The following is a 16,468-nucleotide window of genomic DNA, read 5'->3' as shown; positions in this document are numbered from 1 at the left end:
CCGGATGAATTGTGTCCCAGGCTGCTGTGGGAGGCGAGGGACCCAAACTTTTAATTCCTCTCTGGCCTCGGGGGAGATTCCAGAGGACTGGGGAACAGCTAATGTGGTCCTGATGTTTAAGAACGGTTGTAGAGACAAGCCAGGGGACTACAGACCAGAGAGTCTCACATCAGTGGTGGGGAAACTATTGGAGAAGATTCTGAAGGAGAGAATCTATCTCCACTTGGAGAGACAAGGTTTGATCAGGAATAGTCAGCATGGCTGTGTCAGAGGGAGGTCATGCCTAACAAATTTGATTGAATTTTGAGAGCATGTGACCAGGTGTGTAGATGAGGGTAGTGCAGTTGATGTAGTTTACATAGATTTCAGCAAAGCCTTTGACAAGGCCCCACATGGGAGATATAAAGAAGGCAAATGTACCTGGGATACAGGGGAACCTGAGCAGGTGGATTCAAAGCTGGCTGAGCTGTAGGAGACAGAGGGTGATGACAGACGGCTGCGTTAGTGACTGGAAGACAGTATCCAGTGGGGTACCACAGGGATCTGTGCTGGGTCCCCTATTGTTCATCATTTATATAAACGACAGATGACTATGTGGGGGGGCAGGATCAGTAAGTTTGCGATGACACAAAGATTGGCCGGGTGGGTAACAGTGAGAGCGAGTGTCTTGGGTTACAGGAAGATATCGACGGGATGGTCAAATGGGCAGAAACGTGGCAGCTGGAATTTAACCCTGAAAAGTGAGAGGTGTTACACCATGGAAGGAGCAATTTAACAAGGAAGTATTCAATGAAAGGTCTGACACTGGGAAGTTCAGAGCAACAAAGGGACCTTGGCGTGTTTGTCCACAGATCTCTGAAGGCAGAAGGGACAGGTCAAGGAGACACAGCCTGAGTGAGTGAGACACAGACAGAGTGAGAATTTGGTAATTTGGTGCAGTGAGGTAACCAGGAAAGGTAAGTGGTTAATCTAATTTTGCTGTTTTTCAGTTAAAAGTGCAGTGTAGATTAGTGTCTGATTGGCTGAAGCTGCCCCCACCCTAATTGCTGAGAGGCAGTTATCTGGCAGTCACCTGAGGCCTGTTAAGGGGCACAAAGGTACACATTGTATTCTTCTCTTTGATGTTTTAGTGTGAGTCATCCTAAGGTCTGTATAAAAGACAGACAGAAAGCGCACTTAGTAAGCGTTGCGCTGGTCAAAGAGACACAGCCTGAGTGAGTGAGACACAGACAGAGTGAGAATTTGGTAATTTGGTGCAGTGAGGTAATTCGATGAAGAGTGGGAGAAGGTGCTTTTCCCCGACTGTTTTGTTCTCTCTCTTCGGGCCTAATTTCGGGAGCCGTTCGGAGGAGGAGGAGCAGTCTCTGTCAGTATAAAAACCTAACGGTAACTTCCTGTTTTCCAGGTTTTTTTTCCAAAAGTGACGTCAGAGGGAAGCTGTGATCTGATTGGTTGATAGCAAATCTGCCCCAAATCTAAAAAAAAACACAGCTAAACTCGTAAACTTAAATTAAACTAATTAATTAATTAGTGATGGTTGGTCAGGTGATGTCCTTGAGCTGCTTGATGTGGGAGCTGGCAAATTCCATTGCGAGCTGCAGCGACCACATCTGCAGTAAGTGTTGGCTGCTCCAAGAGCTCCGGTTCAGAATTGATCAGCTGGAGTCTGAGCTTCAAACACTGAGGCACATCCAGGAGGGGGAGACTTACCTGGACACTGTGTTTCAGGAGGCAGTCACACCTGCCAGAGTAAGTAGTTTAAATCCTGCCAGTGGCCAGGGACAGCAGGGTGTGACTGCAAGTCAGGCAGGTAAAGGGAACCAGCAGTCAGGAACTCAGAAGCCTCAGCCCTTGACCCTGTCCAACAGGTATGAGGCACTTGCTCCCTGTGTGGATGGCGAACAGGGTTGCAGGAAGGATGAGTCAGCTGACCAAGGCACCATGGTTCAGCAGGCCATTCAAGGGGAGGGAGTAAATAGGCAAGTTGTAGTTGTAGGGGATTCTATTATCAGGGGGATAGATAGTATCCTTTGTGAGCAGGATAAAGAGTCCCGCATGGTATGTTGCCTGCCCGGTGCTAGGGTGCGGGACATCTCTGACCCGCTTGAAAGGATACTGGAGAGGGAGGGGGTGGATCCAGTTGTTGTGGTCCATGTCGGTACCAACAACATAGGCAAGTCTAGAAAAGAGGACCTGTTTAGAGATTATAAAGAGCTAGGATTCAAATTAAAAAACAGGTCCTCAAAGGTCATAATCTCCGGATTACTGCCCAAGCCACGTGCAAATTGGCATAGGGAGGCAAGAATAAGAGAAGTTAACACATGGCTGAAAGAGTGGTGTGGGAAAGAGGGGTTCTTTTTCATGGGACACTGGCATCAGTTTTGGGACAGGGGGGACCTATACCGTTTGGATGGTCTCCACCTGAACCGAGCTGCGACCAGTGTTCTGGCGAAAAGAATAAATAGGGTGGTCAATAGGACTTAAACTAGAGATTGAGGGGGTGAGGGAAAGTCAGGGAACCAAGAGGTGAAGTAATCAGTGGGAAGCGTAGCTGCTTAGGAATACAAAAAAGCACGAAAAGACAGAACTCAGGAGAGGTTACGATAGTCCCCATCCCACAAAATATGACACAATGTATGGAAAGGCTCAGTAAACCAAGGTCCACCACACTAAGAAAACAAAAAGGGACGGTCAATAGAGAATTAAAGGTGCTATATTTAAATGCACGCAGTGTACGGAACAAGGTAGATGAGCTTGTGGCCCAGATTGTGACTGGCAGGTATGATGTGGTAGGCATCACAGAGACGTGGTTGCAGGGGGTTCGGGACTGGCATTTAAACATCCAGGGATTCACAACCTATCGAAAAGACAGAGAGGTGGGCAGAGGGGGCGGGGTTGCCTTGTTAATTAGGAATGAAATTAAATCAATAGCACTAAACGACATAGGGTCAGATGATGTGGAGTCTGTGTGGGTAGAGTTGAGGAACCACAAAGGCAAAAAAAACATAATGGGAGTTATGTACAGGCCTCCTAACAGTGGTCAGGACCAGGGGCACAAAATGCACCACAAAATAGAAAGTGCATGTCAGAAAGGCAAGGTCACAGTGATCATGGGGGACTTCAATATGCAGGTGGACTGGGTAAATAATGCTGCCATTGGACCCAAGGAAAGGGAATTCATTGAATGTTTACAGGAGGGCTTTTTGGAACAGCTTGTGATGGAGCCCACGAGGGTACAGGCCATTCTGGACTTAGTGTTATGTAATGAGCCAGACTTGATTAAAGATCTTAAAGTAAGGGAACACTTCGGAGGCAGTGATCATAATATGGTCGAATTCAATCTCCAATTTGAAAGAAAGAAGGTAGAATCAGATGTAAAGGTGTTACAGTTAAATAAAGGTAACGACAGGGGCATGAGGGAGGAACTGACGAAAATCGACTGGGAGCAGAGCCTAGTGGGAAAGACAGTAGAACAGCAATGGCAGGAGTTTCTGGGAGTAATTGAGGACACAGTGCAGAGGTTCATCCCAAAGAAAAGAAAGGTTATCAGAGGGTGGATTAGGCAGCCATGGCTGACAAAGGAAGTTAGGGAATGCATCAAAGCAAAAGGGAAAGCCTATAACGTGGCAAAGAGTAGTGGGAAGTCAGAAGATTGGGAGGGCTACAAAAACAAACAGAGGATAACAAAGAGAGAAATAAGGAAAGAGAGGATCAAATATGGAGGTAGGCTCGCCAGTAACATTAGGAATGATAGTAAAAGTTTCTTTAAATACATTAAAAACAAACGGGAGGCAAAAGTAGACATTGGGCTGCTCCAAAATGACGCTGGTAATCTAGTGATGGGAGACAAGGAAATAGCTGAGGAACTAAATAAGTACTTTGCATCAGTCTTCACAGTAGAAGACATGAGTAATATCCCAACAATTCCGGAGAGTCAGGGGGCAGAGTTGAATATGGTAGCCATCACAAAGGAGAAAGTACAAGAGAAACTAAGAGGTCTAAAAATTGATAAATCTCTGGGCACAGATGGGCTACATCCTAGAGTTCTAAAGGAGATAGCTGAAGAAATAGTGGAGGCGTTAGTTATGATCTTTCAAAAGTCACTGGAGTCAGGGAAAGTCCCAGAGGATTGGAAAATCGCTATTGTAACCCAACTGTTCAAGAAGGGAACAAGGAAAAAGATGGAAAATTATAGGCCAATTCGCCTCACCTCGGTTGTTGGCAAGATTCTAGAATCCATTGTTAAGGATGAGATTTCTAAATCCTTGGAAGTGCAGGGTCAGATTAGGACAAGTCAGCATGGATTTAGTAAGGGGAGGTCGTGCCTGACAAACCTGTTAGAGTTCTTTGAAGAGATAACAAATAGGTTAGACCAAGGAGAGCCAATGGATGTTATCTACCTTGACTTCCAAAAGGCCTTTGATAAGGTGCCTCACGGGAGACTGCTGAGTAAAATAAGGGCCCATGGTATTCGAGGCAAGGTACTAACATGGATTGACGATTGGCTGTCAGGCAGAAGGCAGAGAGTTGGGATAAAAGGTTCTTTTTCGGAATGGCAACCAGTGACGAGTGGTGTCCCACGGGGTTCATTGTTGGGGCCACAGCTGTTCTCTTTATATATTAACGATCTAGATGACGGGACTGGGGGCATTCTGGCTAAGTTTGCCGTAGATACAAAGATAGGTGGAGGGGCAGGTAGTATGGAGGAGGTGGGGAGGCTGCAGAAAGATTTAGACAGTTTAGGAGAGTGGTCCAAGAAATGGCTGATGAAATTCAACGTGGGCAAGTGCGAGGTCTTGCACTTTGGAAAAAAGAATAGAGGCATGGACTATTTTCTAAATGGTGACAAAATTCATAATGCTGAAGTGCAAAGGGACTTGGGAGTCCTAGTCCAGGATTCTCTAAAGGTTAACTTGCAGGTTGAGTCCGTAATTAAGAAAGCAAATGCAATGTTGTCATTCATCTCAAGAGGCTTGGAATATAAAAAGCAGGGCTGTGCTTCTGAAGCTTTATAAAGCATTAGTTAGGCCCCATTTAGAATACTGTGAGCAATTTTGGGCCCCACACCGCAGGAAGGACATACTGGCACTGGAGCGGGTCCAGCGGAGATTCACACAGATGATCCCAGGAATGGTAGGCCTAACATACGATGAACGTCTGAGGATCCGGGGATTATATTCATTGGAGTTTAGGAGGTTGAGGGGAGATCTAATAGAAACTTACAAGATAATGAATGGCTTAGATAGGGTGGACGTAGGGAAGTTGTTTCCATTAGCAGGGGAGACTAGGACCCGGGGGCACAGCCTTAGAATAAAAGGGAACATAGAACATAGAAAATACAGCACAGAACAGGCCCTTCGGCCCACGATGTTGTGCTGAACCTTTGTCCTAGATTAATCATAGATTATCATTGAATCTACAGTGCAGAAGGAGGCCATTCGGCCCCCTGAGTCTGCACCAGCTCTTGGAAAGAGCACCCTACCCAAACTCAACACCTCCATCCAACACCAAGGACAATTTGGACATTAAGGGCAATTTATCATTGGCCAATTCACCTAACCCGCACATCTTTGGACTGTGGGAGGAAACCGGAGCACCCGGAGGAAACCCACGCAGACACGGGGAGGACGTGCAGACTCCGCACAGACAATGACCCAAGCCAAAATCGAACCTGGGACCATGGATCTGTGAAGCAATTGTGCTATCCACAATGCTACCGTGCTGCCCTTAAGAACAAATAAATCTACACTATATCATTTTCCCGTAATCCATGTACCTATCCAACAGCTGCTTGAAGGTCACTAATGTTTCCGACTCAACTACTTCCACAGGCAGTGCATTCCATGCCCCCACTACTCTCTGGGTAAAGAACCTACCTCTGATATCCCTCCTATATCTTCCACCTTTCACCTTAAATTTATGTCCCCTTGTAATGGTGTGTTCCACCTGGGGAAAAAGTCTCTGACTGTCTACTCTATCTATTCCCCTGATCATCTTATAAACCTCTATCAAGTCGCCCCTCATCCTTCTCTGCTCTAATGAGAAAAGGCCTAGCACCCTCAACCTTTCCTCGTAAGACCTACTCTCTATTCCAGGCAACATCCTGGTAAATCTTCTTTGCACCTTTTCCAGAGCTTCCACATCCTTCCTAAGATGAGGCGACCAGAACTGTACACAGTACTCCAAATGTGGCCTTACCAAAGTTTTGTACAGCTGCATCATCACCTCACGGCTCTTAAATTCAATCCCTGTTAATGAACGCGAGCACACCATAGGCCTTCTTCACAGCTCTATCCACTTGAGTGGCAACTTTCAAAGATGTATGAACATAGACCCCAAGGTCTCTCTGCTCCTCCACAATGCCAAGAACTCTACCGTTAACCCTGTATTCCGCATTCATATTTGTCCTTCCAAAATGGACAACCTCACACTTTTCAGGGTTAAACTCCATCTGCCACTTCTCAGCCCAGCTCTGCATCCTATCTATGGCTCTTTGCAGCCGACAACAGCCCTCCTTACTATCCACAACTCCACCAATCTTCGTATCGTCTGCAAATTTACTGACCCACCCTTCAACTCCCTCATCCAAGTCATTAATGAAAATCACAAACAGCAGAGGACCCAGAACTGATCCCTGCGGTACACCACTGGTAACTGGGATCCAGGCTGAATATTTGCCATCCACCACCACTCTCTGACTTCTATCGGTTAGCCAGTTCGTTATCCAACTGGCCAAATTTCCCACTATCCCATGCCTCCTTACTTTGTGCAGAAGCCTACCATGGGGAACTTTATCAAATGCCTTACTAAAATCCATGTACACTACATCCACTGCTTTACCTTCATCCACATGCTTGGTCACCTCCTCAAAGAATTCAATAAGATTTGTAAGGCAAGGCCTACCCCTCACAAATCCGTGCTGACTATCCCTAATCAAGCAGTGTCTTTCCAGATGCTCAGAAATCCTATCCTTCAGTACCCTTTCCATTACTTTGCCTACCACCGAAGTAAGACTAACTGGCCTGTAATTCCCAGGGTTATCCCTAGTTCCTTTTTTGAACAGGGGCACGACATTCGCCACTCTCCAATCCCCTGGTACCACCCCTGTTGACAGTGAGGACGAAAAGATAATTGCCAACGGCTCTGCAATTTCATCTCTTGCTTCCCATAGAATACTCCCATAGTCACTTTAGAACAGAGATGAGGAGAAATTTCTTCAACCAGAGAGTGGTGGGTCTGTGGAATTCATTGCCACAGAGGGCGGTGGAGGCCGGGACGTTGAGTGTCTTTAAGACAGAAGTTGATAAATTCTTGATTTCTCGAGGAATTAAGGGCTATGGAGAGAGAGCGGGTAAATGGAGTTGAAATCAGCCATGATTGAATGGTGGAGTGGACTCGATGGGCTGAATGGCCTTACTTCCACTCCTATGTCTTATGGTCTTATGGTTAATAGGGGGGTGAAAAAGGCATGTGGGTCACTCGCTTTTATCAATCGGGGCATAGATTACAAAAGCAGGGGGGTCATGTTGGAGTTGTATCGAACTTTGGTGAGGCCACAGCTGGAGCACTGTGTGCAGTTCTGGTCACCACATTACAGGAAGGATGTGATTGCACTGGAGGGGGTGCAGAGGAGATTCACCAGGATGTTGGTGGGATGGAACATTTCAGTTATGAAGAGAGGTTGGATACGCTTGGGTTGTTTTCTCTGGAGCGGAGAAGACTGAGCCGTGACCTGATCGAGGTGGACAAGATTCTGAGGGGCACGGACAGGGTGGATAGGGAGCAGCTGGTCCCCTGAGTTGAAGGGTCAGTTACGAGGGGGCACAAGTTCAAGGTGAGGGGTGGGAGGTTTAGGGGGGATTTGAGGAAAAACCTTTTTACCCAGAGGGTGGAGGGGGTCTGGAACGCACGGCCTGGGAGGGGGGTAGAGGCGGGTCTGGAACGCACAGCCTGTGAGGGGGGTAGAGGCGGGTCTGGAACGCACGGCCTGGGAGGGGGGTAGAGGCGGGTCTGGAACGCACGGCCTGGGAGGGTGGGAGAGGCGGGTTGCCTCACATCCTTTAAAAAGTACCTGGACGAGCACTTGGCACGTTGTAACATTCGAGGCTGTGGGCCAAATGCTGGCAAATGCACGGTGACACAGTGGTTAGCACTGCTGCCTCACAGCGCCAGGGTCTCAGGTTCGATTCCCGGCTTGGGTCACTGTCTGTGCGGAGTCTGCACGTTCTCCCCGTGTCTGCGTGGGTTTCCTCCGGGTGCTCCGGTTTCCTCCCACAGTCCCAAAAGAATGAAAATTAAAATGAAAATCGCTTATTGGCACAAGTAGGCTTCAAATGAAGTTACTGTGAAAAGCCCCTAGTCGCCACACTCCGGTGCCTGTTCGGGGAGGCTGGTACGGGAATCGAACCATGCTGCTGGCCTGCCTTGGTCTGCTTTCAAAGCCAGCGATTTAGCCCTGTGCTAAACAGCCCCTATGTGCTGTTACGGAATTTGGACATTTTGAATTCTCCCTCTGTGTACCCGAACAGGCGCCGGAATGTGGCGACTTGGGGATTTTCACAGTAACTTCATTGCAGTGTTAATGTAGCCTATTTGTGACAATAAAGATAATTTAAAAAATAAAATAAAAATGGGATTAGGTAGGTAGACAGGTCAGGTGTTTTTCATGTGTTGGTGCAGACTCGGTGGGCACCGTGTGATTCTCATATCACAGTGAATGGGAGAGACTGCCAGGTTCAGACCCCACTCGCGTCCCTTTCTCCCAGTCGCTGGAGTTCTCTTTGTGCCTCTCCTGTGCTCCCACCCACTCTAAACTGCTGAAAAATACTTGTCATTGCACAAAGTGCTGTTTCCCTGGTCTACAATCAACATTTGGCAGACAACCTGCATTAACCAATGCTCACGCAAACCCTCAAACATCAACCTGCCCCACCCTGCTGCCACCCAGCCACACAGGGCCGACCAGCCGATCCCTCTCCCCACCCCTCCCAGTGTGTATTCCCAGTGCGATCCCTCTCCCCACCCCTCCCAGTGTGTATTCCCAGTGCGATCCCTCTCCCCACCCCTCCCAGTGTGTATTCCCAGTGCGATCCCTCTCCCCACCCTTCCCAGTGTGTATTCCCAGTGCGATCCCTCTCCCCACCCCTCCCAGTGTGTATTCCCAGTGCGATCCCTCTCCCCGCCCCTCCCAGTGTGTATTCCCAGTGCGATCCCTCTCCCCACCCCTCCCAGTCTGTATTCCCAGTGCGATCCCTCTCCCCACCCCTCCCAGTGTGTATTCCCAGTGCGATCCCTCTCCCCACCCCTCCCAGTGTGTATTCCCAGTGCGATCCCTCTCCCAGTGTGTATTCCCAGTGCGATCCCTCTCCCCACCCCTCCCAGTGTGTATTCCCAGTGCGATCCCTCTCCCCACCCCTGTCAGTGTGTATTCCCAGTGCGATCCCTCTCCCCGCCCCTCCCAGTGTGTATTCCCAGTGCGATCCCTCTCCCCACCCCTCCCAGTGTGTATTCCCAGTGCGATCCCTCTCCCCACCCCTCCCAGTGCGATCCCTCTCCCCACCCCTCCCAGTGTGTATTCCCAGTGCGATCCCTCTCTCCGCCCCTCCCAGTGTATTCCCAGTGCGATCCCTCTCCCCACCCCTCCCAGTGCGATCCCTCTCCCCACCCCTGTCAGTGTGTATTCCCAGTGCGATCCCTCTCTCCGCCCCTCCCAGTGTATTCCCAGTGCGATCCCTCTCCCCACCCCTCCCAGTGCGATCCCTCTCCCCACCCCTCCCAGTGTGTATTCCCAGTGCGATCCCTCTCCCCACCCCTCCCAGTGTGTATTCCCAGTGCGATCCCTCTCCCCACCCCTCCCAGTGTGTATTCCCAGTGCGATCCCTCTCCCCGCCCCTCCCAGTGTGTATTCCCAGTGCGATCCCTCTGCCCACCCCACCCAGTGTGTATTCCCAGTGCGATCCCTCTCCCCACCCCTCCCAGTGTGTATTCCCAGTGCAATCCCTCTCCCCGCCCCTCCCAGTGTGTATTCCCAGTGCGATCCCTCTCCCCACCCCTCCCAGTGTGTATTCCCAGTGCGATCCCTCTCCCCACCCCTCCCAGTGTGTATTCCCAGTGCGATCCCTCTCCCCACCCCTCCGTGTGTATTCCCAGTGCGATCCCTCTCCCCACCCCTCCCAGTGTGTATTCCCAGTGCGATCCCTCTCCCCACCCCTCCCAGTGTGTATTCCCAGTGCGATCCCTCTCCCCACCCCTCCCAGTGTGTATTCCCAGTGCGATCCCTCTCCCCACCCCTCCCAGTGTGTATTCCCAGTGCGATCCCTCTCCCCACCCCTCCCAGTGTGTATTCCCAGTGCGATCCCTCTCCCCATCCCTCCCAGTCTGTATTCTCAGTGCGATCCCTCTCCCCACCCCTCCCAGTGTGTATTCCCAGTGCGAACCCTCTCCCCACCCCTCCCAGTGTGTATTCCCAGTGCGATACTCACTCAGTCGGGGTGACACAATCCTTAATGTAGGTTTTCTCCAGTGCCTGAAGTGTCTTCACTACAGCAAACAGTTCAGCCATGTTATCAAATCTGGAATAGATGCACAGTGTTAACACGGGGTACACACCCATTGGGTACATGTGACCCTGCCGAGTGCACACACATTGTCCATCACCTGAAGCTTGATTAGGAGTCACGTGGAAGCTTAACTGATATGTGAGTCAGCCCAGCCCAATTTAAGTAAAGAGTTTCCAAGTGCACTCATAGTGAGCTTTGCACACAAGCACAGGCAGGGCGAGGCGCAGACGGGCAGGGCGAGGCGCAGACGGGCAGGGCGAGGCGCAGACGGGCAGGGCGAGGCGCAGACGGGCAGGGCGAGGCGCAGACGGGCAGGGCGCGGCGCAGACGGGCAGGGCGCGGCGCAGACGGGCAGGGCGCGGCGCAGACGGGCAGGGCGCGGCGCAGACGGGCAGGGCGCGGCGCAGACGGGCAGGGCGCGGCGCAGACGGGCAGGGCGCGGCGCAGACGGGCAGGGCGCGGCGCAGACGGGCAGGGCGCGGCGCAGACGGGCAGGGCGCGGCGCAGACGGGCAGGGCGCGGCGCAGACGGGCAGGGCGCGGCGCAGACGGGCAGGGCGCGGCGCAGACGGGCAGGGCGCGGCGCAGACGGGCAGGGCGCGGCGCAGACGGGCAGGGCGCGGCGCAGACGGGCAGGGCGCGGCGCAGACGGGCAGGGCGCGGCGCAGACGGGCAGGGCGCGGCGCAGACGGGCAGGGCGCGGCGCAGACGGGCAGGGCGCGGCGCAGACGGGCAGGGCGCGGCGCAGACGGGCAGGGCGCGGCGCAGACGGGCAGGGCGCGGCGCAGACGGGCAGGGCGCGGCGCAGACGGGCAGGGCGCGGCGCAGACGGGCAGGGCGCGGCGCAGACGGGCAGGGCGCGGCGCAGACGGGCAGGGCGCGGCGCAGACGGGCAGGGCGCGGCGCAGACGGGCAGGGCGCGGCGCAGACGGGCAGGGCGCGGCGCAGACGGGCAGGGCGCGGCGCAGACGGGCAGGGCGCGGCGCAGACGGGCAGGGCGCGGCGCAGACGGGCAGGGCGCGGCGCAGACGGGCAGGGCGCGGCGCAGACGGGCAGGGCGCGGCGCAGACGGGCAGGGCGCGGCGCAGACGGGCAGGGCGCGGCGCAGACGGGCAGGGCGCGGCGCAGACGGGCAGGGCGCGGCGCAGACGGGCAGGGCGCGGCGCAGACGGGCAGGGCGCGGCGCAGACGGGCAGGGCGCGGCGCAGACGGGCAGGGCGCGGCGCAGACGGGCAGGGCGCGGCGCAGACGGGCAGGGCGCGGCGCAGACGGGCAGGGCGCGGCGCAGACGGGCAGGGCGCGGCGCAGACGGGCAGGGCGCGGCGCAGACGGGCAGGGCGCGGCGCAGACGGGCAGGGCGCGGCGCAGACGGGCAGGGCGCGGCGCAGACGGGCAGGGCGCGGCGCAGACGGGCAGGGCGCGGCGCAGACGGGCAGGGCGCGGCGCAGACGGGCAGGGCGCGGCGCAGACGGGCAGGGCGCGGCGCAGACGGGCAGGGCGCGGCGCAGACGGGCAGGGCGCGGCGCAGACGGGCAGGGCGCGGCGCAGACGGGCAGGGCGCGGCGCAGACGGGCAGGGCGCGGCGCAGACGGGCAGGGCGCGGCGCAGACGGGCAGGGCGCGGCGCAGACGGGCAGGGCGCGGCGCAGACGGGCAGGGCGCGGCGCAGACGGGCAGGGCGCGGCGCAGACGGGCAGGGCGCGGCGCAGACGGGCAGGGCGCGGCGCAGACGGGCAGGGCGCGGCGCAGACGGGCAGGGCGCGGCGCAGACGGGCAGGGCGCGGCGCAGACGGGCAGGGCGCGGCGCAGACGGGCAGGGCGCGGCGCAGACGGGCAGGGCGCGGCGCAGACGGGCAGGGCGCGGCGCAGACGGGCAGGGCGCGGCGCAGACGGGCAGGGCGCGGCGCAGACGGGCAGGGCGCGGCGCAGACGGGCAGGGCGCGGCGCAGACGGGCAGGGCGCGGCGCAGACGGGCAGGGCGCGGCGCAGACGGGCAGGGCGCGGCGCAGACGGGCAGGGCGCGGCGCAGACGGGCAGGGCGCGGCGCAGACGGGCAGGGCGCGGCGCAGACGGGCAGGGCGCGGCGCAGACGGGCAGGGCGCGGCGCAGACGGGCAGGGCGCGGCGCAGACGGGCAGGGCGCGGCGCAGACGGGCAGGGCGCGGCGCAGACGGGCAGGGCGCGGCGCAGACGGGCAGGGCGCGGCGCAGACGGGCAGGGCGCGGCGCAGACGGGCAGGGCGCGGCGCAGACGGGCAGGGCGCGGCGCAGACGGGCAGGGCGCGGCGCAGACGGGCAGGGCGCGGCGCAGACGGGCAGGGCGAGGCGCAGACGGGCAGGGCGAGGCGCAGACGGGCAGGGCGAGGCGCAGACGGGCAGGGCGAGGCGCAGACGGGCAGGGCGAGGCGCAGACGGGCAGGGCGAGGCGCAGACGGGCAGGGCGAGGCGCAGACGGGCAGGGCGAGGCGCAGACGGGCAGGGCGCGGCGCAGACGGGCAGGGCGCGGCGCAGACGGGCAGGGCGCGGCGCAGACGGGCAGGGCGCGGCGCAGACGGGCAGGGCGCGGCGCAGACGGGCAGGGCGCGGCGCAGACGGGCAGGGCGCGGCGCAGACGGGCAGGGCGCGGCGCAGACGGGCAGGGCGCGGCGCAGACGGGCAGGGCGCGGCACAGACGGGCAGGGCGCGGCACAGACGGGCAGGGCGCGGCACAGACGGGCAGGGCGCGGCACAGACGGGCAGGGCGCGGCACAGACGGGCAGGGCGCGGCACAGACGGGCAGGGCGCGGCACAGACGGGCAGGGCGCGGCACAGACGGGCAGGGCGCGGCACAGACGGGCAGGGCGCGGCACAGACGGGCAGAGCGCGGCACAGACGGGCAGAGCGCGGCACAGACGGGCAGAGCGCGGCACAGACGGGCAGAGCGCGGCACAGACGGGCAGAGCGCGGCACAGACGGGCAGAGCGCGGCACAGACGGGCAGAGCGCGGCACAGACGGGCAGAGCGCGGCACAGACGGGCAGAGCGCGGCACAGACGGGCAGAGCGCGGCACAGACGGGCAGAGCGCGGCACAGACGGGCAGAGCGCGGCACAGACGGGCAGAGCGCGGCACAGACGGGCAGAGCGCGGCACAGACGGGCAGAGCGCGGCACAGACGGGCAGAGCGAGGCACAGACGGGCAGAGCGAGGCACAGACGGGCAGAGCGAGGCACAGACGGGCAGAGCGAGGCACAGACGGGCAGAGCGAGGCACAGACGGGCAGAGCGAGGCACAGACGGGCAGAGCGAGGCACAGACGGGCAGAGCGAGGCACAGACGGGCAGAGCGAGGCACAGACGGGCAGAGCGAGGCACAGACGGGCAGAGCGAGGCACAGACAGGCAGAGCGAGGCACAGACAGGCAGAGCGAGGCACAGACGGGCAGAGCGAGGCACAGACGGGCAGAGCGAGGCACAGACGGGCAGAGCGAGGCACAGACGGGCAGAGCGAGGCACAGACGGGCAGAGCGAGGCACAGACGGGCAGAGCGAGGCACAGACGGGCAGAGCGAGGCACAGACGGGCAGAGCGAGGCACAGACGGGCAGAGCGAGGCACAGACGGGCAGAGCGAGGCACAGACAGGCAGAGCGAGGCACAGACAGGCAGAGCGAGGCACAGACAGGCAGAGCGAGGCACAGACAGGCAGAGCGAGGCACAGACAGGCAGAGCGAGGCACAGACAGGCAGAGCGAGGCACAGACAGGCAGAGCGAGGCACAGACAGGCAGAGCGAGGCACAGACAGGCAGAGCGAGGCACAGACAGGCAGAGCGAGGCACAGACAGGCAGAGCGAGGCACAGACAGGCAGAGCGAGGCACAGACAGGCAGAGCGAGGCACAGACAGGCAGAGCGAGGCACAGACAGGCAGAGCGAGGCACAGACAGGCAGAGCGAGGCACAGACAGGCAGAGCGAGGCACAGACAGGCAGAGCGAGGCACAGACAGGCAGAGCGAGGCACAGACAGGCAGAGCGAGGCACAGACAGGCAGAGCGAGGCACAGACAGGCAGAGCGAGGCACAGACAGGCAGAGCGAGGCACAGACAGGCAGAGCGAGCACGGACAGGCAGAGCGAGGCACAGACAGGCAGGGCGAGGCACAGACAGGCAGGGCGAGGCACAGACAGGCAGGGCGAGGCACAGACAGGCAGTTTGAAGCAGTGGGAATTCAGTGTTTTTTCTCCTTGGTTTGTAATTTTTGAATCTTCAGAGGGGGGTCTAGGCCTGCTGCAGCTGAGGCTACGTGGGAGAGAGCTGATTGGTAAGCAGTGGGTAAGGTTGGTAAGTCTTTACAACTTTCAATCAATTACAGTTTGAAAATAGGTATTATGGGTTTTAATCTGGCTCTACTGCCAGGGTCCGTGATGTCTCGGATCATGTTTTCGGGATCCTTAAGGGGGAGGGGGAGCAGCCCCAAGTTGTGGTCCACATAGGCACCAACGACATAGGTAGGAAAAGGGGATGTAAGGCAGGAATTCAGGGAGCCAGGGTGGAAACTTAGATCGAGGACAAACAGAGTTATTATCTCTGGGTTGTTACCCGTGCCACATGATAGCGAGACGAGGAATAGGGAGAGAGAGGAGTTGAACACGTGGCTACAGGGATGATGCAGGAGGGAGGGTTTCAGATTTCTGGATAATTGGTGCTCATTCTGGGGTCGGTGGGATCTCTACAAACGGGATGGTCTACACCTGGACCAGAGGGGGACCAATATCCTGGGGGGGAAAATTTGCTAATGCTCTTCGGGAGGGTTTAAACTAGTTTAGCAGGGGCTTGGGAACCTGAATTGTCGCTCCAGTATACAGGAGGTTGAGAGTAGTGAGGTCATGAGTAAGGTTTCAAAGTTGCAGGACTGTACCGGCAGGCAGGAAGGTGGTTTAAAGTGTGTCTTCTTCAATGCCAGGAGCATCCGGAATAAGGTGGGTGAACTTGCGGCATGGATTGGTACCTGGGACTTCGATGATGTGGCCATTTCGGAGACATGGATACAGCAGGGACAGGAATGGTTGTTGCAGGTTCCGGGGTTTAGATATTTCAGTAAGCTCAGGGAAGGTGGTAAAAGAGGGGGAGGGGTGGCATTGTTAGTCAAGGACAGTATTACGGTGGCAGAAAGGACGTTTGATGAGGACTCGTCTACTGAGGTAGTATGGGCTGCGGTTAGAAACAGGAAAGGAGAGGTCACCCTGTTTTTAAAAAATATATATTTATTAAAGTTTTTTAACACAATTTTTCTCCCTTACAAACAATAACCCCCCACCTTCGTAACAAAAAAAAAAAACGAGAAATCGCGCAGAGCGAGATATATACCTGGCAAAATGATATATTTACACAGCTTTGTACACTGGCCCTCACCCGTACATGCCAGTTTCCCCAACCCTTCATGTTATCTCTTGCTCATCCACCCTCACAGGTAGTCCCCCCTTTCCCGCCCCCCTCCCCCAAGGTTGCTGCTGCTGCTGACCGACCTTCCTCTAACGCTCCGCGAGATAGTCTAGGAACGGTTGCCACCACCTGTAGAACCCCTGCACAGACACTCTCAAGGCGAACTTAATCCTCTCCAACTTTATGAACCCAGCCATATCATTTATCCAGGCCTCCATGCTGGGGGGCTTCACGTCTTCCACATTAGCAAGATCCTTCGCCGGGCTACTAGGGACGCAAAGGCCAGAATGCCGGCCTCTTTTGCCTCCTGCACTCGCGGTTCGTCCACTACTCCAAATATTGCTAGCCCCCAGCTTGGCTTGACCCGGACTTTCACCACCTGAGATATTGCTCCCGCCACTCCTCTCCAGAACCCCTCCAGTGCCGGCATGACCAAAACATATGGACATGGTTCGCCGGGCTCCTGAGCACCTTCCACATCATTGGATTTCAGCGGGAGCGGTG

The 16,468-nt window shown here is 56.7% G+C and overlaps 1 protein-coding gene across 1 annotated transcript in view; it reads right to left on the bottom strand.

Moving 5' to 3' along the window:
• Nucleotides 1–16,468, bottom strand: part of vps28 (VPS28 subunit of ESCRT-I) — a 249,315-nt gene that overhangs the window by 134,856 nt on the left and 97,991 nt on the right. The window contains exon 5 of the mRNA XM_072507891.1: nt 10,482–10,571. Within this exon, the coding sequence (XP_072363992.1) occupies nt 10,482–10,571 (90 nt within the window). The remainder of the gene's footprint in view (nt 1–10,481; nt 10,572–16,468) is intronic.

Source organism: Scyliorhinus torazame, chromosome 6 (assembly GCF_047496885.1).
Source record: "Scyliorhinus torazame isolate Kashiwa2021f chromosome 6, sScyTor2.1, whole genome shotgun sequence".
NCBI lineage: Eukaryota > Metazoa > Chordata > Chondrichthyes > Carcharhiniformes > Scyliorhinidae > Scyliorhinus > Scyliorhinus torazame.
The sequence above is the reverse complement of the archived record's forward strand: the minus strand, read 5'-3'. Positions and strand labels throughout refer to the sequence as shown.